Below are 25799 nucleotides of genomic sequence, written 5' to 3' on the forward strand. Positions count from 1 at the left end.
TAAACCGCAACGTGAACCGGAATAAGGAGTGTGCCCGATAATCCAAAGCGAACCGAACCAAACCGCGACGGATCACCGACGAGGAGAATAAAGAGGGCATGTCCTGCTGCTGAGAAAGAAAGGAAGAGTGGCAGAGGCTTCCACGAAGACAACGCGAACGAAGACCGAGGAGATGCGGAGGAATCACTCGCTTCTCCTCCATCTATTCTGGAAGGAAGGAAGGAATCCCATTTCCTCTTCCCATGGCCGCTTCCTTCTCTCCTCGGCGCCCGAATCCCACGGCGCTTCTTCTCTCTCTGGCCGCCTCCCCCGTCCGTGGCGATCGGAAGCCAACCCTCTCCCCTCCGGCCTCGCCACCCGTCATCTCTTCTCCCGGCCATCGCAGGCGGCGACGAGAGCCCATTTCTGCGCCGTGCCTGCGGTCGGCCTCAAGGGTCTCGTCCTTGACGGGGTCCGCGCTCTCAAGATCTCTTTCCAGCGGCGGTCCGGGTTTGATCCCAAACGACTCATCTCTTCGCATGGATTCCCTCTCTGGTAACTACATTCGATTCTTCCGAAGAAATTTTGGCTTGTTTTTTTGCTGACAATTGTACGCGGCGATGGTCCCACAGCTGTTTGTTATAATCGATCAATGATCCTCATCCTCCGTAGGAACTAAGGTAGCCATTGAAATTGATTTGTTCTGAAAAGAAATCGAAGATATCTCGATTCGAATTTAAGGTTTTATGGACTTTTTTTTTTTCCTTTTATTTCATACATAGGATTTCTGAGCTTAAGCTGCCAAGTCGTATGTGCAAACTTTTGATTTGTTAGGACATGCACAAGCTTTCTGTTTCCTTATCGCAGGAGAAAATTGATGCCGTTAGCAAATGGAGACGGAGTGGTCTTTGGTTTGATTGGAGCTAATGTTGCTGTTTTCTTATTATGGCGGATTGCTGATCCTGCATTCATGAGGAAACACTTTATGGTATTAACTTTGCAGGAAGTGTTATTGCTTGTTGCTATTTCTATCGTGAATCAACCTATATTCCTGTTAGAACTAACAGGACTGCAGCCTTAATCTTGGCACTGTAGGTGTTTTGTTGCTTTCATGCTACCTGATGACAAATATGGGAATTTAATTTTGTTAGTCTGGTATCCATTGAGCAGATTTCACTTGACAATTTTAAAAGTGGCCGCTTGCACACTTTGATTACGAGCGCATTTAGTCATTCTAATACCAGCCATCTTGTGACAAATATGATCGGCCTTTACTTCTTCGGATCAAGTGTAAGATCTGTTACATGAAATTTCATTTTTGGTTTTCAAATTTCAATGGTTTATCATAAATGAATGTTGTTTGGTTGTATTTATCCTTGAGTGCTTCGAAACTTGAGTTGACGTAAATTACCGAGGGGTTAGTTTTAGTAACATAGTTATCTGCAGACAATGGAGGAAAATTCACTTGCAGATATTTGGAGATGGTAGTCATGCATTTCGAACTTGAGAATGTTAACCTATGTGTGTGCCTATTGAATATATTAGAAATTATTGCAGAAAATTTGGTTAAGAGTCTCAAGGTCGTCCGTCTCTTGTACAATGAGATAGTAAACCGAATTATGAATTGAAGATACATTTACGGGAAAAACATATTAAGTGGATAGAAGAACAATTACATGATGGGCAGCTATCGGAATTCAGAAGAATAGGTGAGTATGACAGTTTTAGAATCATGAGTTGTGGTCCGAGGCTGAACATTCATTATTTCTGAACATTATCACTTGCATGGAAATAGGGATGGACTTGGGTGTTAAGTGTTGGTATTGATGGAATTAAATGAGCTACAAATGTGGTATTGAAAACACAAATATATATACATGGTAAATGTCGAAAGGGTGTGACTCTTGGAAAAGGTCTTCTCCTTAATTATTTTCAGGCAATCTTAAGAGTAAGGTTACTGTAGAATACATGAAAGATCATTTGTTTGTTGAAAATAAAAAATTCTCTAGTCAAGGCTATTAATTATTTAATTTAGAGCACTCTTAGAATAGTTCTGTTTTAAACCTTATTCATTATTGTATTTTAGTTACATAAGCACAACCATATGATTTCTACTATTTCATGGACGTGATTCCTGATAGATGAATTACAAGTTCTTTAATATTTGCAATCTTGACATCCTGTTTGTTCTTACTTTTGTCAAAGCATGTTTTGTAAGGGTAACAGTTGTACCTAAAGTTTCTTGTGCATTGCAGTTCTAACAGTATTGAGATATATTGACTAATTTATCAGAAACTAATCGTGGCAAACAGATTGGCAACCTATTTGGTCCTGATTTTTTGCTGAAATTGTACTTAGCTGGTGCATTAGGTGGATCAATTTTCTACTTGGTGCACAAGGCATTTATGGTTCCGTCTTCAAAGGTAACAGACATAACTACTGCTATTTTGAGATCAAGCATCATATTTTCCTTCAGAAATATAAGTTCTCACTGATGCTTCGATTTTCTTTTTTATCATTTCCCTATCAATTAAATAACCTTATGTAATTTGGATCTCCATCTTGATATCTTTAGGGTTATCGAGGATGGGATGAATCAAGAATTCCTGCACTGGTATGTTTTGTCTCTAGCCATGTCATTCAGGATGCATATGCACACATATGTAGCTACTCATATTTCATATCTTTATTCATTGTTTCTAAACACAAACATATACATATAAAAGATAAATGTGATATTACTTTCTCAACTACTATACCACAGATCTCCTCCCACTATAGATGCTCCATTATTTATCAAAAATGATCTTCCTTAGTCTTACTTTATCCATGAAGGTAAATAGAGAAGTATGTCAATTAAGAGGAAGTATCGCACTTCCTCCTTAATCATCCATATGCATCTGAACAATGCCAAATGCCGGTATGCTTTACCAGACTCGTTAACATAGCTTTAGCATATCTGTTTGTATATTTCCAGTTCCACTTCTGTGTGATCACTCAATACTAAGCTACTTATGCCCTGTCCTTTTCTTCATTTTCATTTAATACAAAAAATTCTACTTCTCTTTATATTTATTCTAAATCTTATGCCACCATGTCATGCAGGGTGCAAGTGCTGCCGTAAATGCCATAATTCTTCTTAATGTGTTTCTTTTCCCAAAAAATATATACTATATCAACTTCATTATACCTGTGCCTGCAGTATTAATGGTAAGTTTGTGCTCTTTGATTTTTAAGAAAACATTGTGTTACATGTCCATAACTTAGCCTCTGCTATGTCGTTACAGGGAGCATTCTTGATTGGAACTGATTTGTGGAGGATTAAGCAGGTATGTCGAATGTAAAAACTCAGCCTTAGAGCTTATATTTTTCTGCATTCATAACAATAGGAGCACAAATACTCTAAAACCACTGAATGGATTGCTAGGCTGTGAAAGTCCCCCCTCGCGGAGTGAGTCATTTTCCGTCATAGGTTCTGCCTCGTCACTTCTTGCCAACCTTCTCTAATCTTTAGCTGCTTTGTGATCTGACATTGCTTTTGATTTTATACAATGGAATACAATTCAGTTATTTAGTAACAAGTTGGTAGTTCGATCTAACGCATAACGTTTGCTTTGACGGGCTACTCTAGTCACTTCTGTTGACTTGTTGAGACCTGTGTTGGTTGCAGAGGATCTCACTATCTTCCCTTCTGTTTACTTCTTGCCAACGTGTGCTTGATAGAATCTAATGTGCTCTAAAAGTGGCCATTTTTCATATGTATATTTGTGGTGTTTCCGTCTGGCTTTTAAGTTTTTTATCCACCCATGAGGAATTTGCTTTCTTTTCTTTTCTTGTATCAGCAGCTTTCACGTCGAGCAGCACAATTTCTCTTCATTTGCCTTAAATTACTCGACTCGCTTTTATAAGTTCATCCAGTAGGCTTGCGACGATAAACTTGTTTTCGAAAAACCAAGAACTTGGCTTTATTATTTAGGCTGATCATGGTGTGATTAATCTCTTTTTATCTTCTCATTCCTCAGGGCGAGGGACACATTTCAGGTTCAGCACATTTAGGTGGGGCCGTAGTCGCTGCCCTGGTGTGGGCCGGAATCAAGAAGCGCTGGATCTGATCAAGCAGGCAATCATTAGACACATATGTTCATCACAGGGGTATGGAATTAAGTAGCAATGAGCACTGTGATCATACATTGTTCTTGCGATGCCTCTCCTGCATGCAGCGAACAACATAGTACTCTTAAAAAGTTCAATGTTACAGATTATCGTAGTAAGTAGATCAGTCAACTGACGTCATCTTTCCTGTTGCTTTTCCATTATTTTTCTCCTTCGATACCGCCAAAGAAATAGCAACTTGTTCTCATGCGTGTTTGCTCACAGAATTTAGCTCGTCTCCTTCCATCTAATTGAGTTTGCAGGAGATCGAGTTGGAGGATCTATTCGTATGATGCTATACGACACATGAGCTTGTATTAGCCTTCATCCGTCCATCTCATTAAATTTGTGCATTAGAAACATGACTGTTCTTTGGTATCGAGGCATCTAAATATCGAATCGGAACATCTAAAGAAGCCCACAGTGGATCCCAAAATCTCAGAAGCGGACGGCGAGGATTTCTTGGGTGCTTCGCTTCTCGACTTGCGACGCAAGGCAGGCAGCGGCAAAGGCGGTGGCTCTTCACTACCACTTGTGTCACGACTCAGGTCGGTCCCCCGTCCCTGAGGAGGTGGAGGCCCTCTGCGTCGACTTGTCTCACGAGTTAGGTCGGTCCCGAGGCCAACCATAAGTGGGTCGGTGGAAGGCGAGGAGGGAAGCGCGGAAGAGACAGAGGAATCCATGGAAGACCTGTTCCGGAAGGTGTATCGTGGCGACCCCGGGGTGCCCCACTCTGATCCGGACCGCTACCTCCATTCATGTTTGGGCTCCTTCGCCTTCGCCGCCGTCTCCTGGTGCACCTCTCGCACCGCCGACCTCTCCCGGCGCTTCAAGTACGTCGTCTCTCTCTCTCTCTCTCTCTCTCTCTCTCTCTCTCTCTCTCTCTCTCTCTCTCTCTCTCTGTGGTTCACTATGTATCTTCGCCCTTAGGGTTTCTCTCTTTTCGCTTCCCCATCTTTGTTGACGTTGGTATATCATTTCTTGCCTTCTTAGGTAGGTTTATATTCCCTTTTCGGTCCCTCTTTTCCGGCTTCATATGATCTCAGTAGCTTCAGCCTTGGGTAGGAAGGGAAGGAGGAGGAACCGGAGGGTGGCATCCTTAAAGGCTGCGTCTTGGGACATCTATGATGTTCCATGGCCTTTGATATCAATCAGAGTAGGTCTTTTTGGTGCTACCTTTACCTGCATCGTTCTGCAAGATGTATTAGGAAATCATGAGTGTTGCCTGTCGAGGCTTTGCTTATTGCTTGATAGTTTAAAACTATTTACGATGTCTTTCGGTGAGATGTTTCTAAAGGATCTATCTGACGTTGAAATCAAGATGCAATTTTGGTCGTGTAATTATATTTTACTTGTGTTGCATAAAATGCTTGTTGAATCGAAGGTTGGACCTTTGAACATCCATAATATTTGATAGCCCTTGACCTTGATCAAATTTGTTTTAGTGCTGTCTCGTACAATGAGCTTTGCTATAGTTTCCATTATTCCTTGTCAGTGTATAAGGGATGTGAATGTTGAGGAAGAAAAAAATAACAACTTTAAAGAAACTATTTGCAGTTTTTTTATGGCTTGCTTCTCACGTAGATGGTTCTTAGTAAGTAACAAAAGATGGGACAACCTTTTGCTAGGTGACAAAAGAGTTTAATCCTTGATAAGCATTATTGTTGCCATCTTATTGGTGAAATTTTGGTAACATCTGTTGCGTTTGTGATTAAGGCAAAGGATTGATCTCGGAAAGGGTCACCTTTACAGAGGTTTTAAAAAATGACCCCATAAAAGATAATGGTCACATGCAATTTGGTGGATGTAAAATCAGAAGTCTTCGTGATATGTGTAATCAGGAGACATATATTTGGTTGGATGTTGGTGGTTTGGAGTTCAACAAGTAAATTTATAGATATTATCTATAGTGGAATATCATCCGTCTAAGGAAAACGATGAAGTACGAAAGCAGGAGTGAGAACTGCATACAGTTGTAGTTTGTCTAGCTAGTGTTGTGGGTTTTGTTGCATTTTGTTTTTGTGGGGAATCATTTGGTTTCTGGATTTGCTTGGAGTCTTTGGACTTGCATTTCCTTTTTAAGGAAGTCCAGTGGGTGACAAACTCTTGTAGTGGGAAATGCAAACTTTGTGGTTTCCTAGTTATAGTAATACGATTTTGTGTTTTTAGTTTCCACCAAGAAAACTATTTTTGGATTAATGATCTTTCATTCACATCCTTATGCCATGTTTGTACCCTATATTGATATTTTCCATTTTTTGTTTAGAGATTTTATTACCTCCTTGCTGAGTATCCAAATCAATTCACTTTATCCTTTATGTTTTATTAGTTGTCTGCTCAAATGTTGTTTGTAGTTTGTACCCTATATTGATATTTTTCATTTTTTGTTTAGAGATTTTATTACCTCCTTGCTGAGTATCCAAATCAATTCACTTTATCCTTTATGTTTTATTAGTTGTCTGCTCAAGTTTTTTGTCACTAATTTAAAGATGCATTTCTATGTGTTGAGTGCATTCTTTATCCAACGTTTTCTTATGACACTAAATTTAAGGTGTTATCGTGGAATCAAAAGCTAAAAGCAGATCAGATAGCACATTTTATGTTTTGATTGTTTTAATTCTTCTTTTATGGTATTAATTCAATACATCTTTTGCTCCTATTGCTACAAGCAGCACATGCTTTTCGCCTTTTTTTTTCCCTTTTTCCTTTGCAAGACATCCTGCCTTGGATTAGTTATGACGTTTCATACTTCTTTCCTTTCTGCAGCTGGCATGACAAGGCCTTGAAATTTGAGCATAATCATTGGAAGAAAGTCATGGAGAGGAAGCATCGGAATGGTGATTCACTGTGAGTTATTCAAAGTCTTATTTAGCAAATATCCTAAAGTATCATGATCATGTCTCATGCATCACACCTCTTATTGACACTGTTTTTGCTTCACAGTACTGCCAGTATGAGCAAGCCATGACAGACCTGGCTAATTAGGTCTCAACTGCTGCTGATATCCTGTTCATAGGCTCCAATTACTCATCTGTGCGTATATGTTGTTGTCTTATGGGAACAGTATTCTGAACGATGTCGGTCGCTGTGCCGATAAAGTTGGTCCATACTCATCTGTGGATTATGTATGGTTTTGCTGTCACTTCTGTTAAATTTTGCAATGGTCATGGAGTTGTTTCACTTATGTGTCTGTTTAGTATCTTTAAGTTGGTCCATACTCATCTGTGGATTATGTATGGTTTTGCTGTCACTTCTGTTAAATTTTGCAATGGTCATGGAGTTGTTTCACTTATGTGTCTGTTTAGTATCTTTAATCAAATGTAATTCTCAATGACATCGTACATTAACCCCTTGCAAATAGTGAGCCTCAATGACATCTCATTAAAGATAAATTGTTTTGGCCAATACATGTTCTTGAGATTTGACATAATCTTATGTTTTATAAAGTTTAGTGATTGCAAAAGATTCATGAAACCAATTTTAAATGGTTGTTATTCATATCTACTTTTGCGAAAATAAATAGCAGCATAGAAACAAAATACAGAGGAATGTGTAGGGTTCTGTAAAACAAATATAAAGCATACAAAACTGTAACTCTCATTTTTTTAATCTACTGATAACATCTGAATACATGGATCTTCAACAAACTATTTTACCCACAATTCATGATATTTAGCATCAGACATGCTTTTCCTGATGGGGAATCAATCAGAACATCTCCACTGATATCGATACTCTTCCTGCAATCAGATATCAGATACCAATACGACATAGAATTGTATGATACAGGAACCAACCGAGTACCAAGTTAGGAACCTAAACAAGTACATGTAGAAATTGAGCCTTGAAAAGATGCTTTATCTACGAAATCTTGCGCTGGCATACTCTTCAATCATTGATTTAGTCAAGGAGGGTCTCAGTGAATCTCTTGCTGTCTGGAAATGACGATTGCAAACAGAATCGGCCAACATGTCTTCCCTGAGAGCCACCATGCCGGCTTCTCTGCACAGGCCTTCTAGATCAGCGCCAGTAAAATGATCGGTAGATTCCGCGACCTCTCTAAGATCCACATCTTTCCCTAACTTCATGTGTCTTGTATGGATGCGTAATATTTCATGACGGCCTTCTGCATCAGGAGGTGGCACATACAGCACCTACAGCACAGCCATAAACATTGCGAGTCGTTAAGATAGTGTGGTCGACAAGGTCTAATGTTAGAAAGTGGTGCAATTGACGGAGACATGATTTGCATCTTCATTCAGGTACAAAATAGCACTCGAGTTAGCATACACCGGTCCATTAGCGGTCCATTAGCTTCAATGTGTAATATAAAAGATATTGCTCGAATACACAGACAGCATGCACATGCTCGCATACATAATACTAAAGAAACTCAACAGTATTGTCATCGACAACAACAAAAGTAAAGGAAATCGATTATAGCATGGAAAATTTACATGACATTTTGGATTCATAAATATGTTCTTAGTCAAGCCAGTATGAAGATATAATACTCCATCCTTTTTCTAGAAGGGAATAAAGCCAGAAGCAAAACAAGATAGATCTTTACAAAGGCAAGGAAAGGAAGTAAGAGATAGCCAAAATAAAGTCTTCAGATAAATCTCCAGGTCCAACATCTAAAATGTTAAGAACACTGCAAAACTGTACCTACGTGAGACAAGATGTTACTGTACGTAATAGGATATTACTGTATGTACATACCAAATCAAAACGGCCTGGACGCATAAGAGCAGCATCTAACGCGTGGGGACGATTAGTAGCAGCCAGTACAATGATTCCCTGTAAGTGCAATAATGGAAATTAGACAGAAAAGTTATCAAAGAGGATAAGCCCTCCTCATTTTTGAGAGCTTATCAATGGGTAGAGCGCTACCGTGGCTAGTTCTAGACCATCCATTTCGGTCAATAAGGTAGACAGAAGTCTTTCTCCAACACTGACATTGCCGCCTGAGCTCCCACCATGACCACTACAATAGGGAACATTTCGTCACATATAAACAGTGGGATAAACATGTTCTAGTCCAATAATCATCATGTTTATGTAATCATGAAGATAACCTGACAGCACTAAAAGGAACTAATCCATGTAGTACAGAGTAGGAAACTGTCAAGCGTTTCAATCCCCTTTAAAGAGCACAAAATAGAGGACTTCCTGAGGCTGTGTTCTTATGTTACCTAAACCTAGTACTAAAAGAAAGTAAGGGTCGAAGGCACCACAAACTAAAAAGATTCAGCTTAAATACCTGGTTCTCCATAGCTCAAAAGTACTCCAGAAAGAAAAAACTCCATCTACATATTTTGTCACTTAGATATGTGTCTGAAGGAAGCACACTTATAAAAGGATGCCTATTACATTTTTTAATTTGAAATGAGATACTTCCAGACTAGTTATATCCAAAGGTGCCTCGGGCTGCAAGTGCTTGTATGTACAGATTGTCATTAGCCCCATTAAAAATTAGGTTAAAGCAGCACATGGGCCATTTTAATGCTTACCGTTTGGGAGCAATGGCATCAGCCTCATCAAAGAATACTATGCTAGGCGCAGCAAGGCGTGCCTTCTGAAATGTTCTTCGCAACAATGCTTCCCCTTCTCCAACATATTTGGAATACAGTTCGGCACCACTGCATCATCAATTACATATTATCAAAGACAATACACAAGTCAAAAAGAAAAACCAAGCATAAGAGAATATGACAATCACAAATCTCTAAAATTCAAAGTCATGCCTGAATAGCATTTTGTGCATGAAATAGCATGAGGTGAAAATGACAACAAATCCCATTGGGAAAGTCAAAGTCATGCCTGAATTCAAGGTCTCCAGAAAGTCATCGCAAGTAATGACAACAACACTGACAAGAGTCATAAGACAATGGTGAAAATGAAGTGAGACCTTTGTCCGTATTGCAGCCTACATCAGTCTTTCACCATTGCTTAATTTATACTATGCAAAAAACTTGCAACAAAACCCTGCACCTTCCACCTAAACATGTATCACAAGTATCACTCTTGTGTTGCTTACCATCATGGTTATTTTTACATATAATGATTTAAAGCATTTTAGAAATATTTTTTATTTAACAAGTGGAAACTAGGAAAACATTTACACATTGAGTTGGAAAGACAACCTCAAGGAAAAGAAAGAAGCCTGGGCAGCATTAGCTGCAGCCTTAGCAAGGGTCGTTTTTGAGCACCCAGGTGGCCCGTGCAGCAGAACACCTCGTACTGGTGATATTCCTAGTCTTGCGAATGAGTCAGCATGCTTAATAGGCCATTCAACAGCCTGCTGAAGCTTTTTCTGTTATTGACATTAAGGTCTAGTTAGAGAAAAAGGTTAGCCAAGACATGAGTAGATTGAAAATGTGTGAAGGATCTAACCTTCAAATCTTTTAATCCTCCAATATCATCCCATGACACCTTCGAAACTTCTTTAGTAATGCCTCTTGTCATACTTGGACCAACCTCAGCTCTAGCGTTCTCCCAGTCTTCCATTTTTAAGATAAGTGCATCTTTATCCCTAGAGTCTGACAACCTACGATACGCAAACCTAGCAGCTTCTCGACAAAGGGCTTCTAAATCAGCACCAACATATCCATTACATGATGCAGCAATAGATTGCAGATCCACATTTTCATCCAGTTGAAGATTCTTCGAATACAGCTGGAGCAAATTAAGTTGCATTAAGTTGTAAAGATGAGGCACAGCCTCTCAATATGCTAAAACCATGTGATGGTGCCGGCAAGTAACCTTTCAAATCAGCTACTTTGATCGAGCAATTTACTCAAAAGTATACCAAGATGTTCTACAATCAGAGTGATGACAACGAGATATGGAACAAGTCAGACCTCAAGAATCTGCAATCGTTCTTCAATTGTAGGAACTGTAACTTCTATCTCAGAATCAAAGCGCCCAGGCCTTCGCAATGCTGGGTCAATGCCATCAACCCTAACAAGACACATGCAACCAATTATCCATCTTAACTTCATATAATTGAGACAGTCGGATTCTTCGGATGGAAACAAATTTCTAGAAACCACTTGAACATTGAGTTGGTTCATACACACTTAAATGTCTAACCTGTTAGTTGATGCTACGACAACAATATGTAGATGGGATCTGGATGAAGACTTACTTCCATCCATCAAGGTTAGAAGCTGACCCACTATACGAGATTCCTGCTCCCTCCTGACCAAAGAATTATTCAAACTTCAGCTGAAAAAGAAAGGGGGCAAAACTCACAAACATACCTAGAACTGCGTCGGGGACAAATGGCATCAATTTCATCAATGAATATGACAGATGGCTTCCCTGATGACGCATACGAATATGCTTGAGAGAATGCTTCTCGCAAAAATTTTTCACTTTCTCCAGCATGTGATTTATGAACAGAATAAGGGCTATGGGGAACAGACATAAAACCAAAAAAGAACATCAATGACATGTACAAGGATACATGGAATATGTTTGATGAGTAAAAGGCACTAGCATCAACTTTATTTAATGAAAAGATGGCATCTCTCTGTAATTTTTCTCCATTACTTGATCATAGTCAGATGTGCATCACATTCACGAACAACAGCTTGGACCAGGCTAGTCTGAGACACAACAACATCCACATGTGAGGTAAATGATACGATAGCAAATCTTCCTCTCAGATGACAACAATAAGATGATCATGAACAAGTGTCACAATAGCAGAAATGTCTACAAATACTAACATAAATTCACAAGAGCAACTGCACTAAAGCTTCCCATTTGCAAATACACATACAAAAAACAGAGATAATTTTCATGAGTATTAGTGCTTTCTTAAAATGAATTAGATCAACCAAATTCAGCTATTAATGAAATAATCTAGTTCGACAGAATAACTGACTCATTAACTTTGTCGAGCCTAGCCAACATCATGCTTAAGTCAAAGTTAATGATAGTATACACTATACACATCAAGCCTTTATCCTCTCCTGCTGCGGGATCAAACTTAGGTATTACATAACTACAAGCAGTTATATTTTCTTTTATCTTTTATTTTTCCTTCACGATTAAATCTTTGAATGAGAACTTCCACAAGCAGTGTCTGTACTGGCCAAAATTGAATTCACAAAAAAAACAGACTAGTTTGGTCATGGAAAAAAGGTGATACCTTTCCAGTGCCTGGCGGACCATAGAGAAGCAACCCTCTGGGCCACTGCAGGAAGATCCCAATCAACCAAGAATCAATTGAGAAAACAAAGACCGAAGAAGAGCACAAACCTTCTGCAACAAAAAAGAAGATAGAAGAAGGGGAAAAGGCATGCCTTTAGGCCAAGCTTGCGCGACTCGTTTGCGTAGAGAAAAGGATATATGATGAGCTCCCTTAGAGCTTCCATGACCCCGCTATTCCCTGCGATCGCGTGCTCCGCCCTCCACCGTCCATCCTTCACGCTGCCGTTTCTATCCATCCAAAGCCGGAAGAAAGTTCCACCGCCAAGGACGACAACAGACGGGCAGCTGGTGGTCGAAACGCCCGCCGCAGACGATGGGGTTCAGAAAGTTTCCACCTTTTGGTTGTTGCTTCGGGTTACTTGGAGATTATTGATTGACGTTTGATTAGCTTGCAGCTTCTGGTGCGGGATGCACGCCTAACTTTGCCCCACCGGATCTCTTGGTCTCGTTCACGGAGTAGAGCGACTTCGGTAGCGGCGGGGAAGGAACAGAGGATGGTGGGGTTTGAAGGCGGCGACGGCGGTGGCATGTCGCTCGGCCTTATTATTCTTCTTCCTTGTAAATTTCCAAAGATACCCCTAAAACATGAGAAAATTTACAAAATCACCCTATGTTTCTAAATTGGTTATTATAATGGGCTAAGTACATACTACCCTGTACTTAGACCCTCTTAGCCCCGTCGGCGCCGCCGCCACTGTGGCCGCTGTGGTATCGGAGCCTGTCGAAGAGGGTCTTGGGCACTCGTTTACCTACGTCGATTACACAAGACAAGAAAGAAAGAGCGAGTCGAGGAATAGAATCGCATCAAGGAATGTAGGTTATGGAGATCACTCCACTGGTCTTGAAGGGATTGGCTCCACAGGAACTGAAGATTGAAGGTAGCCCATTTGCTTCTCCAATTGGAGATTTCTCTGTTCGAGATCATACTTGTCAGTCAAAATAGGAAAAAAACTAGTGGAAGGAGAACCATAAATGCACCTTAAAGCCACAAGTGAACTCCAAAATGCCTTCATTGAAGCTGAGGGGTGGATTGAAACCAGACGGTAGAGAGTAGGGATCAGGAATATAGCATGCCTTGGAGAAGCTGAACAAAGGCGAGCTGGCAGCGTCACCCAACAGAGAAGAACGCTGTCTCTGCTGCTCTAGTTCGACTCGCCTCTTCTTGGCACCGCCCGTGGCCAATCCAGCAGCCGGAGTCAAGGCAGAGCAGAGGCAACCGCCACCCTAAAACCAAGTGCTGGAAAGAAGATAACAGCAGGAATGCTCGTCCTATTCCCGAAATGAGGAGGCCCGGTGGACGCATCGGAGACCATGGACAGGTCCTCCTCCTCCTCCTCCTCTTCTTCAAAGGAACCACCTTTGTCACGGATGAGAAGCTAAGGGCAGTCACCGGAGGACTGACCTAAGTAGTCGGTCCAGCCTGATTGGCATCCGTTGCTGCAATCTGAGCTAACATCTTCCTCCTCTCCTTGCATCAATGAATCAATATAGGAGAACGATCTTTTCATTCTCTTCGTCGAACAAAGGAGTGCCGAAGGCCCTCGTCGACAGTCTCCGACGCCACAGCGACCGCAGCGGCAGCGACGCCAGGGCGGTCGTCGCTGGGTACCTTACGACACGCGTGGAGGAGCACAGTAACACCCTCGGAGGCGGAGGGCACCGGAAATGAAATAGGTCAGAGGTTTATTGCAGTTTGTAGTTCTGATCTCAGATTAGGTTTCTGTTCCTGTATTGATATCATCTTGGGCATTGGACGAGATAGGGCCGTAGAGATTCTCTTTTTCTCCTCACTCAAAAATGGCGCCTTGACAGTCTTGATTGGTTTGATTTGTTCAAATGGTGCGGAGAAAATTGACTCTACCAATTGTTGGTTGCAAGACCTATTTTTAGTTGCTTTGTGCTGATGATGTTCTTCAAGTGGATCGACGAAGATGCTATTTGTCAGGAACGAAGAATTTAATCGTGCTTGAGTAGTCTTTTTAGTGTCTGAGCTATCTTTCTATTAAGAATATATTTCTTGTCCAGATTAGTGTTGGCTATGAATTCAGCTAGAACTTTGGCATTATGTTGATAGCCCATAGCAAAGATTTGGTGGAATACCCCACATTGGTGAGAGCCTCGTGTACTATACTCTTTGAAGGCAATGATGACTACTTTGTCTTGCAGTCTATCTTGGAAATAGGCTTTCCTTTGCCATTAGTACTCACACTAGTTTGGTCTACTTGTAACTTTGCTGGAGAAAGCAAAATAACTCTTGAATCTATTTGTAGTTTCTTCATACTCCCTGATTAACTCATCTCACATTAATGTTTATCCATGGAATTGAGGAAATTTCCTATTGTTTAAGACACATGGGTGGTTTGGACACAAAGAAGAATGAAGAGTGTAAATGGTTACAGTGATAAAGTTCATCACAAACTTTCTTGGTAGAGACCTTGGAAAACTCTGTCCAAGTTTTGCATCTTATGACCTTTGGACTAAAGAGCAGATTTGTTTTTTTTTCTTCTTCTTTTAAGAGTATGTAGCAGAATGGTTGATCTAATTTTTCTGTTGTAGCAGGTCATAAAGTTGCTGGCCTTCAACTTTGCAGAAAGAAAGTTTCTTCTGTTGGGTGTCTTTCAAGAAGTCCTGACTCTTCCTTTCTCTTTTAATTTTGCCTGCAATCAGTTCTGGGTCATGTTTATTGTTTCCCTTCAGCTTGCTGATTCAAGCACCAATAACTGTGCAGTGGAAAAATAAACCAGATATTATGTTTACTACTAATCTGGAGTAGGATTGGCTTGTCCATTCTCTTATACTACCCAACTGATGCATTTACAAACCAACCTTTCTCAAGAAGAAAATTCTGTTGATGTCGTTTACATAAACATGTAATTATACATATTCTTCACCTTGGCTAAGGGAGAAAACAAGGGTCAAACCGTTAAAGCAAGTACTTTGTAGAAGCCTATGAGCACATAATAGCTGGCAGCTACCATTTATTTCTAACTGGAGATGAAGGATTTCCCATTGTCATCCCTATATTTACAGTCAAGTTCATGATTAGAGTAGTGATCTTTTTAAAAAATCTTAAATGGACCTGAAATATTAGATAGTGATGGATTTATTGCCTCAAATTGTGTCATAGTCTATCGCAATGCAGGAACTCTTATGATTATTGGATCAGCCCAAACTTAAAGCTCAAAGCCCACGAGCACCAATTTTAGATTTCAGTGGGAGGGGGATTACTTCTCAGGGGCAGCAAGATCTAGACCTAGTTGCTGGATGTGTCTAAGGTACAAGCACAATCTGATCTTTTTCATCAGCACTATCTGTTTCATTTGTCTAATCCGAGACTTTTTTTTTTTTTTGCAATTCTGACATGATTATGTTTCTTAGATTCAATTCTGTCAGACTCAAGGTTAATCAAGGTTTGTCTTCAAAACTATACACCTTGTTCATATACTCTATATATTTCAAGGTAAATATAATTTCTTTTTTTCCCCTCGGCAATGTCTGTTTAATTTGTGCAAAAATGGATTATAATTCTATTGCATCAGGCGATGCTTTGTCCCCCTATCTACTCTTGAACAGCTCAGTTAAAAATCATGATTCAGTTGTGATCTGTGAATTGAAGCATCTATAATCGAAATGTTTTAGTAATCAGTTTGCATGTCTCATCTTATGGCAGGTTGAGTGTATGCTCTCCTTGCTACTCACATGGGGGCTGGAATCATCTTTATTCTGTCAGAGCTATACAACTATAATTCCAAGCAAAAAAATGATACCTTTATTCATGTATTGCACATAAATCCATGCTAACTATATTTTTTTTTCCCTACATCTGCTGCTTCATGCTTGATCACATGTTTATGATACACCGTAATCATGAATGAAGCAAAACAATAGCTAGGATGGCACTAAGGACTCAAATATACGAGTCGGTGACGAGGGATTATATGATAATTACTCCAACATTTGTGGTTAAGTGCTGATAGAGTTGACTATTTATTTTTCAGTATTAGAATGTTACAAAACTAATGCTTCTACTCAGTTTGGTGAGGTTTCAATTGTTGTGGCTGCAGGTTGGCACAAAGGCATCTTTCCAATGTGCATGTGCAGCTATTTCTTCTGCCATTGGTAGGTGGAGAACCTTGTGCCGGCAACCATTAATTGACATGGAGAAGGCCTTCCACAAAGAGGTTGTTTCTGTGACTTGAATCTTCATCATCTATACTGTATCATCATCATTCACATGACTGATGTCTTTGAAATGCTAAAACCTTGCCCCTGGATTTTTCTATGATCAGGTCAAAGAAAGCAATAAGTCTGCTTGCATCTCTGCAGCTGTCATGATCGAGTAGAAGTCATGCCTAACACAACATTGTCCTAATGCCTAGAGTCTGAGGTTGTGAGAACTCCCATTCTCATCCAACACCCTCCTAACTTTTTCTTGTCTTCTTGTATGAGATGTTCTTATTGGCTCTTGAGAAGGTCAATGGCTGCACCAGAAACACACCCAACTCATGACGAATTCAACAAACGTATTGGATCTTCTCTTTGCATCTCCATATATATATATATATATATATATATATATATATATATATGATTGGAGTCTGGAAACAGGATGAGATAGAACAGAGTGAGGAAAGAATCACATGAATTCTATGTGCCGGTCAGAATCGATTGTTCGATCAATTATTCTCCATCTACTGTCATAAAGAATGTCTACTGATTCTGTTGCCAATGTCATATCATTTTGTATGATTTGACGAAATAATATCAACCCCATTTTGTTATTCCCCAATTGATGACTTCTAAAAATAATAAAATATAATTTTATTATTTATAATCCCTCGATCAATAACTATATTTTTTTATCTTTACATCTTTTATTTTATCTATGTGTCGATGTTACTCGATGCCACTCTATCGTCTATTATCGTCAATGTTGCTTATCGCTTATCAAGCAAATAAAAATAAAAAAAATAAAAATATATATCTAGAAAAAAAATATATTTAGGAAGGAAAAAAGGAAATATAAAATAAATATTTATGTTCATTTATATAAATATATTTTAAAAATATTAAAAAAATTAAATGGGTTGTAAATATCTAAAGGGGTTGTAAAGATAATTCTCCCTCCACTTAATCATAATTTTACGAAAACACCCTCAGTCTCCTTCTCGACTGCGACAGCAAGTGCCAGAAACCCTAACCTCATTTTTACGGAAGAAAAGGTATCTCTTTTCGTTCTCGATCTTTCCCCCTTTTTTATTTTTTCGTTTATTTTCGATCCGGTGCTGCCGATTTGGTGGCAATTACTCCTCCTTAATTCTCCCCTCAATTCTTGATTGATTTGGTCGCTTCTGTCTCACTCCAAGTCCAAAGTAGTTCGTTCCTAATGTTAGGTCACGAGTCGCTGTCTTTTCTTGAATTTAAAGCGTCCTCTTGTTTACTTTAATGGAAGTGACAAAAGTCGCTTAGATAAATAAAGACGGTCATCGAATAATTTTCAGAAGGTTAAGATTGTTTTACTTTGCAAAAGAAGGGATTTTTTTGTTCCCTTCTCTCGAAAATTTAGCATCTTTGGCCTACTCTCTCTTTTGTCTGATAAAAATTGAATCTTGAAGTTGCAATTTCGATGATGCTTGGTTTTGTTTCTCATGTTCTTACTCTATTTTTTTTGGTCTTCTTCTTTGTGGAGAAATGTGCAAATGAGAGCTTGGCCGCCTTTTTTCTTGGAGTTTCTTGTACACTGTACTATTTATGTGCCTTCGGTTGGTGGGTGTCACAAAAATAGTTGGACTAAACAAGAATAGGTAACACTGTTTGGACCTTGTGTTGACTGTGAATTGTTAGAAGATAACTCAGGATCTGTGGCCTGGATTTAGATAGACATGATCCGTTGTGAAAGTTCTGAATTGGCTATTTGGTGATATTTCGTTTCAGTCGGCAGTGCCTGTTGATTTTGTGTACTTATGCCATCATCTTATGATTGGAATAGTTGTTTGGCTATGGGCTATGGTATATGAACTTCATCTAATGTTAGTATACATGTATTCTTCCTGCTTCATAAGGAGGATGTGCCACTGCAGTGGGTGTTTATGGAATGAGCAATGGAATCACAATAGTTATTGAAGCTCTTGTTTCTGAAAGTTTGTTATTATTGGAAAATGGGCTAAAGTACCTTCTCCTCATTTTCAAGTTTGGTAGACTTGCAGAGATGCTTGAAAACGTGTTGAAGTGTCCAACTAAGCTGGTAAAATCTGGCCTTTGACATGAATACTTTCTGAAAGGAAGATGGTAGATCTCAGTGAGTTCGGGTATTTAAGGAGGGGAAGTCACCTTCTCTTTTGGCACCAGAAATCGTTTCTCTTCCTCCTCCTCATTCTCCTCTCTAACCCCTTGTTGAAGCCAGAGTGTGAGCACTTTGGAAGGTGATTTTTCTTAGCTGATTTCTGTAATTCAGTTTATGACCTGATCAGAAGTTTGTAATTGCTGTTTTTCCCTTTTGTCATTTGTTCATTCTGAATTCTGATACTGCTGTTTTGGGTGCCTATACTCGAGGCATTCCTCCCATTTTATGAGATTTCTGTTGATGATCTTGATTCAAGGACTTTGACTCACTTAAATGTCTCTTTTTCTGTCTTTTCTTTTCCTCTTGCAACAGAAATTTATGGTCGACTGAACATTCAAGCCCAGAAAATCGTAGATCTACCAGTTGTTGTGAACTTTTATGTTTATGTTTGAACATCACTTTTTCTTGCAAAATGGAACAAGTGAATGCACAAGTTTAGTCAGATGATACTGCACATGACCAGAGCTTTTCATTAATCTTTTTTGTTTTCCCTGGTATTTATTCTTGGTAATCCGGAGATGCTGAATCTTGTTTTTCATTTTTCGTTTTGCCAGTCCTATTATGATGATCCATATTCTGGTAATCCTTCCACATGCTTCCTGTATTCAGTGAAGCTTGTTGACTTCTTGTGCATTTACTTTCGAAGATTCGGATCTTCTATTTACATAATCATTGTTTTTTTTAGAGTGGTCTTTTCTGTATTCAAAATTGTGTCTGTGGGCATCTGATCTTGTGGATCAAATTCCCTTCTTGAAGGTCATTTGCTAGTTCAATCTTTCATATCAATCTGTACTCATTAGATGCTTAGTTTTGTGCTTTCTTTGGGATCTTGAAAACCATTTACTGACATTCTCACTGTGCTATGTGAAACCCATTTGGCATTTTAGGAAGAAATTTTGCAAGTGATCTACTGATGATATTTTGCTAAGTAATGAAGAATTTCTTTTTACAGTAGGTGTGTGATTTCAACATTAATTATGTGTGAAGATCTGAATACTTTTGTATCTTAAAGTAAATGATAGGATATGTTTATATGTTGTGTAAATTAATCCCCTTCACAAGTGTAGAAACATTTTTCTGAACCATTAATGTCAGGCACTCAAGGTCATACAATAAGCCAGAAACATGGTGAAGATATGCTGCATTGGAGCTGGCTATGTTGGTGGCCCGACCATGGCCGTGATCGCCTTCAAGTGCCCATCCATCGAGGTGGTCGTCGTTGATATCTCCGTCAGCCGGATTGCAGCATGGAACAGTGACCAACTTCCCATTTATGAGCCAGGCCTTGACGATGTGGTCAAGCAGTGCCGAGGAAAGAACCTTTTCTTCAGCACCAACATTGAACAGCAAGTCTCAGAGGCTGACATCATCTTCGTCTCTGTGAACACTCCTACCAAAACTCGGGGCCTTGGAGCAGGCAAGGCAGCTGACCTGACCTACTGGGAAAGTGCAGCTCGCATGATCGCTGATGTTTCCAAGTCCAACAAGATCGTGGTCGAGAAATCTACGGTACCCGTCAAGACCGCAGAGGCCATCGAGAAGATTTTGACCCACAACAGCAGGGGAGTCAAGTATCAGATCCTCTCGAACCCAGAGTTTCTTGCAGAGGGTACAGCAATCCAGGATCTGTTTAAGCCCGACCGAGTTCTCATTGGTGGCCGGGAGACTCCAGAGGGCCGCAAGGCCGTTCAAGCACTGAAAGATGTTTATGCCCACTGGGTACCTGAGGACCGCATCATCACCACCAATCTGTGGTCTGCAGAGCTGTCAAAACTTGCAGCAAATGCCTTCTTGGCACAGAGGATCTCCTCCGTCAATGCTATTTCTGCACTCTGTGAAGCTACCGGAGCTAATGTGTCGGAGGTGGCCTATGCCGTGGGGAAGGATTCGAGGGTTGGCCCCAAGTTCTTGAACGCTAGTGTTGGATTTGGCGGGTCCTGTTTCCAGAAAGATATCCTTAATCTGGTCTATATATGTGAGTGCAATGGTCTGCCAGAGGTGGCCGACTACTGGAGGCAGGTCATCAAGATCAATGACTACCAGAAGAACCGTTTCGTGAACCGGGTTGTGTCCTCCATGTTCAACACGGTCTCAGGGAAGAAGATTGCTGTTCTTGGATTCGCTTTCAAGAAGGACACCGGGGACACGAGGGAGACCCCTGCTATCGACGTCTGCAAGGGTCTCCTGGGGGACAATGCCAAGATCAGCATCTACGATCCCCAGGTGACGGAGGACCAGATCCGACGCGACCTCGCGATGAACAAGTTCGATTGGGACCATCCGGCGCACCTGCAGCCTATGAGCCCGACTGCCGTGAAGCAGGTGAGCGTGACATGGGACGCATACGAGGCCACCAAGGGGGCACACGGCGTCTGCATCTTGACCGAGTGGGATGAGTTCAAGGAGTTGGACTACCAGAGGATCTACGATAACATGCAGAAGCCAGCCTTCATATTCGACGGGCGTAATGTGGTCGATCCAGAGACACTCAGGGCGATAGGGTTCATTGTGTACTCCATCGGAAAGCCTCTGGACTCGTGGCTCAAAGACTTGCCTGCTGTTGCCTAGTAGAGTGCTTCAGTTCAAGAGGGATTATTATCAGGGATCGAAATTTAGCAGCTGAAGCTTATGATTCTTTATAGGTATCGTTACTCGGTTGTTTCTTACAGAATTCTCATTAATTAGGTTTCGGTCGATGTCGTTCATTTGCAGCTTTAAGTCGATAATAATTGTATGCAATGTTTCTGTCGGTATTGAGAATGAAGCTGATGATCTTTTGCAGTTTTTATGAACTTCCATGTTGTTGATGATAACTGAGTATTATGAATAGCTTACAAAAGTTGAATTTTACATTGACAAAGGAAGGATCAGCAGCATGATCACGAAGAACAAAACACAAATTTGGTCAAGAATTTATGAGTGATGATAGGGGAATCACCACAAAAGTCAACAGGGATGTGGACCATGACGCCAGCCATCCCATGATGGGACAGCAGAAAAGACCCCCCTCAGGGAGTAATGGCGAACGTGACACGCCACGACGCCCTCCGCGCGCAGGCCGCACCCAGTCCGAGTGAGCGGGCATTAATGTCGACTCGACGCCTCCAACGTCACCCCCTCAGCCAGCGACTCCCTCATCCACACCCAGCGCGTTCACCCAAACGCAGAGGGCGACGATCGATGCCCCCCATGCCCTGCGACCGGATGATCCACACGCCACCCTAATGGCAACATCAAATCTAGTCAGAGGCACGACCCCGCTCTGACAAGCAGGAACATCAGGTAACATCAGACCAAAACTATAAAAGAGTCCAGGGCCCAAAAGGATGGGAGTAGGAAAAAACCCCCTTCTCGCCCACTAACAAGACCGTCGGAGGGGTCGGGCCCAGAGGACGGCCCGACCTTTGTGCAGGTACACGGCGATCACGTTACCAGGGGACTGCAACTGGCTACCTCGGAGGATCACCCGCGGATCGGCCGGCTGTGATCACTCACCCCGAAGACACCAGGAGGCTCTACCCGCGATCTTCGGCATCCGGACCCCTGAACTAAGCCGTAACGTCCCGAGGTCACGGCTTAAACAGGTGCAGACCGCATCAGATTGGCGCTAGAAGGAGGGCCCGAATGCCGAACGATCCTCACGCCGACCCCCTCGAACCCGTCGCCCACGGAGAGGGAGAAATGCCGACATCAACGCCAGATCGTTACTGGCGCCTGTTCAACGACTTAGGGATCCCACCCCCATTATCCACGGTCGACCCCCCAGCCGTACTGCCCGAGGCGTTCCTCGCCCTAGTTAAGCAAGTGCAGGGAATGACGGAGATAATGCAGACCGTTGTCCCACTTATCCCCGAAATCAGGCGACTAACGGACGCCTCCGCCGACCCAGCTCATCTGAGGCCGGGCACGGGACTGGATGCAACCGGTGAGACCCGGGACAGGGCCATCCACCACGAAGGTTCGCCCACACGCGTCTCTCCTGCACCCTCCTGAGCCGCACGGCGTCGCCCCGAGCCTGACACCATATCGTCCGACTCGGCGAACAGCTTCCTTAAGGTACAATTCTCCCAGGTCAATCGCCGCCTGGACGAGTTCCGACGCGAGCTCCAAAGGACGCGGGATGAATCAAGCGAGGGCACCTCGGGGGGATCCCCTTTCGTTCAGGAAATACAAGAAAAACCCGTCCCCCTCAACTTTAGGGTGCCAGCCCTCGAAACGTACGACGGCGGCTCCGACCCAGCAGAGCATGTCGCCGCGTTCAGAACTCAGATGGCCCTTTACGGCACGTCCGACGCGCTAATGTGCCGTACGTTTCCGACCACCTTCAGAGGACCAGCACGCGCATGGTTCAGCCGGCTGCGACAATCCTCGATCGCATCTTTTGACCAGTTCGCCAAAGAGTTCGAACAAAACTTCCTTACCAGCGCGCGGCCTCGTCCTTCCATAGCCGCTCTGCTGGCACTGTCGCAGCACGAAGAAGAAACGCTCGCGCAGTTCGTGACACGCTTTGCCGCGGAGATCCGCGGCTATTCGGACACTCACCCCTCTTTGATCATGCAGGCGTTCCTAACGGGGCTGAAACCTTCGAGGTTCTTCTGGTCACTAATCGAGAAGCCGCCCGCCACTGTCCCGGAGATGCTCCACCGAGCCAGCCAATACGTCGCCGGCGAAGCATTAGCGGCTGGAAGACGCCCGGTCGGGAAGAAATCCCGAACCGAACAACCCCGAACCACCACCTCGTCGGCCGACCCGCGACCCCATCGGAGGCTCAACCACCCCGAGCAGCGCCTCCCGAGGCCTCCGCCCCTCCCACTCAACACGCCTCGTACCGAGATCTTCCTCCAGATCAGGGAGAAAGGTCTTCTGCGGCCCCCTAATCCCATGAGAGCTACTTACAAAAATCGGTCGAAATACTGCAGGTTCCACCGAGACCATGGCCATGACACCGAGGACTGTCACGACCTCCAGAACCAGATCGAGGAGCTGATCAGAAGAGGGTACCTCGGCCGCTATCTCAAGGAACCCCGAGAAGCAACCCCGCGTCCCCGGATGCCCGTGGAAAGGCAGGTCGATGTCATCATCGGTGGACCAGCGGCAGGCGACAGCAGCTCAAGCGCAAGGAAATCCTACGCCCGGAGCTCGGTCGAGAAGCGCCCCCGACCCAAACTAGAACCCAAAATCTCTTTTGGGGCCGAGGAGGGGGAAGGGTCCCATCATGACGACGCTCTGGTAATTTCTATCCAGATCGCCAACGCTCGGGTGAAGCGGGTGATGGTCGACACTGGAAGCTCCGCCGACATCTTGTACCTCGACGCCTTCAAAAGGCTCGGCCTGCTCACTGAAGACCTCATCCCCATGAGCTCGGCGCTCACGGGATTCACCGGAGACTCAATCTCCCCGCTCGGCACCACCACACTCCCTGTCTCCATTGGGGAGGAGCCAAGAACCAAGACAATAATGACTACGTTCATGGTGGTCAACCTGCCCTCAGCCTACAACGTCATCCTCGGGCGCCCGACGCTCAACAAGCTAAAAGCAGTAGTCTCAACCTACCACCGAGCCGTCAAGTTTCCCACCTCGGCAGGAGTTGGAGAATCGCGAAGCGACCTAGGCGAGTCAAGAAGGTGCTACCTCACCGCGGTCTCACTCCCGAAAAGGGCGTGCCCCCATATCCCAGACCCACGAGAAGAGGCCCCCATGTCAACACACCTTGAACCGCCCGAACGGCTTACCGAGGTACCGATAAAGGGAGACCGGCCCGGTCAGACCGTGAAAATCGGCACAGCTCAGCCCGAAGAAAACCAGCTCCAGCTCGTCGAGTTCCTAAAAGCAAACACCGATGTATTCGCGTGGTCGCCCAAGGAAATGCCAGGGATCGATCGGACGGTAGCCGAACACCAGCTTAACATCAATCCCGAAGCCAGGCCAGTAAAGCAAAGACCACGCAGGTTCGCCCTCGACCGGCAGAAGGCGATCAGCGAAGAGGTCGACCGGTTGACAGAGGCCGGATTCATTTCCGAAGTAAAGTACCCCCAGTGGCTGTCAAATGTAGTCCTCGTTAAAAAACCTAATGGAAGCTGGCGGATGTGCGTTGACTACACCAATCTCAACCGGGCGTGCCCCAAGGACTACTACCCACTCCCGAGAATAGATCAGCTAGTCGACGCCACCTCGGGCTACGAACTCCTTACCTTCTTGGACGCATACTCGGGCTACAACCAAATCCGCATGGCGCCAGCGGACCAAGAGAATACCGCCTTCATCACCGACAGAGGAATATATTGCTACAAGGTGATGCCGTTCGGCTTAAAGAACGCTGGGGCAACCTACCAGAGGACCGTCGACAAGCTGTTCAGACGCCAGATTGGCAGGAACATGGAAATATATGTGGACGACATGATCGTGAAAAGCAAAACTGCGGAGGCGCACCTGGCCGACTTGTCGGAAACTTTTTAGACCCTCAGGCGATTCCATATGCGTTTGAACCCCGCAAAGTGCGTCTTCGGGGTTAGCTCGGGAAAATTCCTCGGCTTCGTCATCCACCAGAGGGGAATAGACGCCAACCCGGAAAAGGTACGGGCCATAACCCGGATGCACTCACCCCGCTCCGTCAAAGAAGTACAGTCTCTCACGGGGAAACTGGCGGCGCTCAGTAGATTCATACCAAGGTCGGGCGACCGATGCCTGCCTTTCTTCCAGGCTCTGCAACAAGTCAACAACTTCACCTGGACACCCGAGTGTGAGGAAGCTTTTGAAGACCTGAAGGCGCACCTTACCCGCCTGCCCCGACTCACTTCCCCTAAGCCAGGAGAAACCCTGGGCCTTTACTTGGCGGCGTCGGCACGGGCAGTTAGCTCGGTGCTGGTCCGAGAAGCACCGCCAAACCAGCAGCCCATCTATTACGTCAGCCACGTCCTTGCCGGGGCCGAGGCGCGGTACCCCCCCATCGAAAGGCTGGCTCTGGCGTTGGTGAAGACAGCGCGAAAGCTACGCCCATACTTCCAGTCCCACACAATCAAAGTCATCACCGACCAACCGCTGCAGAAAATCCTATCCAAGTTCGACGTGTCAGGACGAATGTTACGGTGGTCGGTCGAGCTCA

At 43.2% G+C, this 25799-nt stretch overlaps 3 protein-coding genes and 2 long non-coding RNA genes across 8 annotated transcripts; 4 read left to right on the forward strand and 1 right to left on the reverse strand.

Moving 5' to 3' along the window:
• Positions 1-97: 97 nt before the first annotated feature.
• On the forward strand, positions 98-4339 carry LOC135676112 (RHOMBOID-like protein 12, mitochondrial). Its single transcript, XM_065186956.1, has 8 exons — positions 98-534; positions 847-967; positions 1150-1269; positions 2292-2402; positions 2555-2593; positions 3085-3189; positions 3267-3308; positions 4002-4339. The coding sequence occupies exons 1-8, from the start codon at positions 173-175 to the stop codon at positions 4089-4091; spliced, it is 990 nt and encodes a 329-aa protein (XP_065043028.1). The 5' UTR covers positions 98-172; the 3' UTR covers positions 4092-4339.
• Positions 4108-7423, forward strand: LOC103987517 (uncharacterized). Its single transcript, XR_010514141.1, has 4 exons — positions 4108-4246; positions 4395-4964; positions 6898-6978; positions 7075-7423. It is a non-coding gene; the product is annotated as an uncharacterized LOC103987517 (long non-coding RNA).
• Positions 7424-7705: 282 nt separating this feature from the next.
• LOC135676113 (cell division control protein 48 homolog B-like) lies at positions 7706-13010 on the reverse strand. 2 transcript variants are annotated; one of them, XM_065186957.1, is made up of 12 exons: positions 12447-13010; positions 12293-12337; positions 11689-11744; positions 11397-11546; positions 11227-11334; positions 10995-11094; positions 10528-10809; positions 10278-10447; positions 9645-9773; positions 9025-9118; positions 8854-8931; positions 7706-8285 (listed from the first exon to the last, which is right to left on the reverse strand). In XM_065186957.1, the coding sequence occupies exons 1-12, from the start codon at positions 12588-12590 to the stop codon at positions 7989-7991; spliced, it is 1653 nt and encodes a 550-aa protein (XP_065043029.1). In that variant the 5' UTR covers positions 12591-13010; the 3' UTR covers positions 7706-7988. The 2 variants fall into 2 exon arrangements, with proteins under 2 accessions (XP_065043029.1, XP_065043030.1); XM_065186958.1 differs by lacking the exon at positions 11689-11744 and having other exon boundaries at positions 12447-12587.
• A 250-nt stretch (positions 13011-13260) lies between these two features.
• On the forward strand, positions 13261-17136 carry LOC135676114 (uncharacterized). Of its 3 annotated transcripts, XR_010514144.1 has the most exons (4): positions 13261-15629; positions 15733-15764; positions 16419-16535; positions 16644-17136. It is a non-coding gene; the product is annotated as an uncharacterized LOC135676114 (long non-coding RNA). The 3 variants fall into 3 exon arrangements; XR_010514143.1 differs by having other exon boundaries at positions 13261-15764; XR_010514142.1 differs by having other exon boundaries at positions 13261-14028; positions 15497-16535.
• Positions 17137-18515: 1379 nt separating this feature from the next.
• Positions 18516-21489, forward strand: LOC103987519 (UDP-glucose 6-dehydrogenase 5-like). The gene is made up of 2 exons (XM_009405847.3): positions 18516-18776; positions 19793-21489. The coding sequence occupies exon 2, from the start codon at positions 19823-19825 to the stop codon at positions 21263-21265; it is 1443 nt and encodes a 480-aa protein (XP_009404122.2). The 5' UTR covers positions 18516-18776; positions 19793-19822; the 3' UTR covers positions 21266-21489.
• Positions 21490-25799: the final 4310 nt, after the last annotated feature.

The sequence above is a fragment of the Musa acuminata genome, chromosome BXJ1-6 (genome assembly GCF_036884655.1).
Source record: "Musa acuminata AAA Group cultivar baxijiao chromosome BXJ1-6, Cavendish_Baxijiao_AAA, whole genome shotgun sequence".
NCBI lineage: Eukaryota > Viridiplantae > Streptophyta > Magnoliopsida > Zingiberales > Musaceae > Musa > Musa acuminata.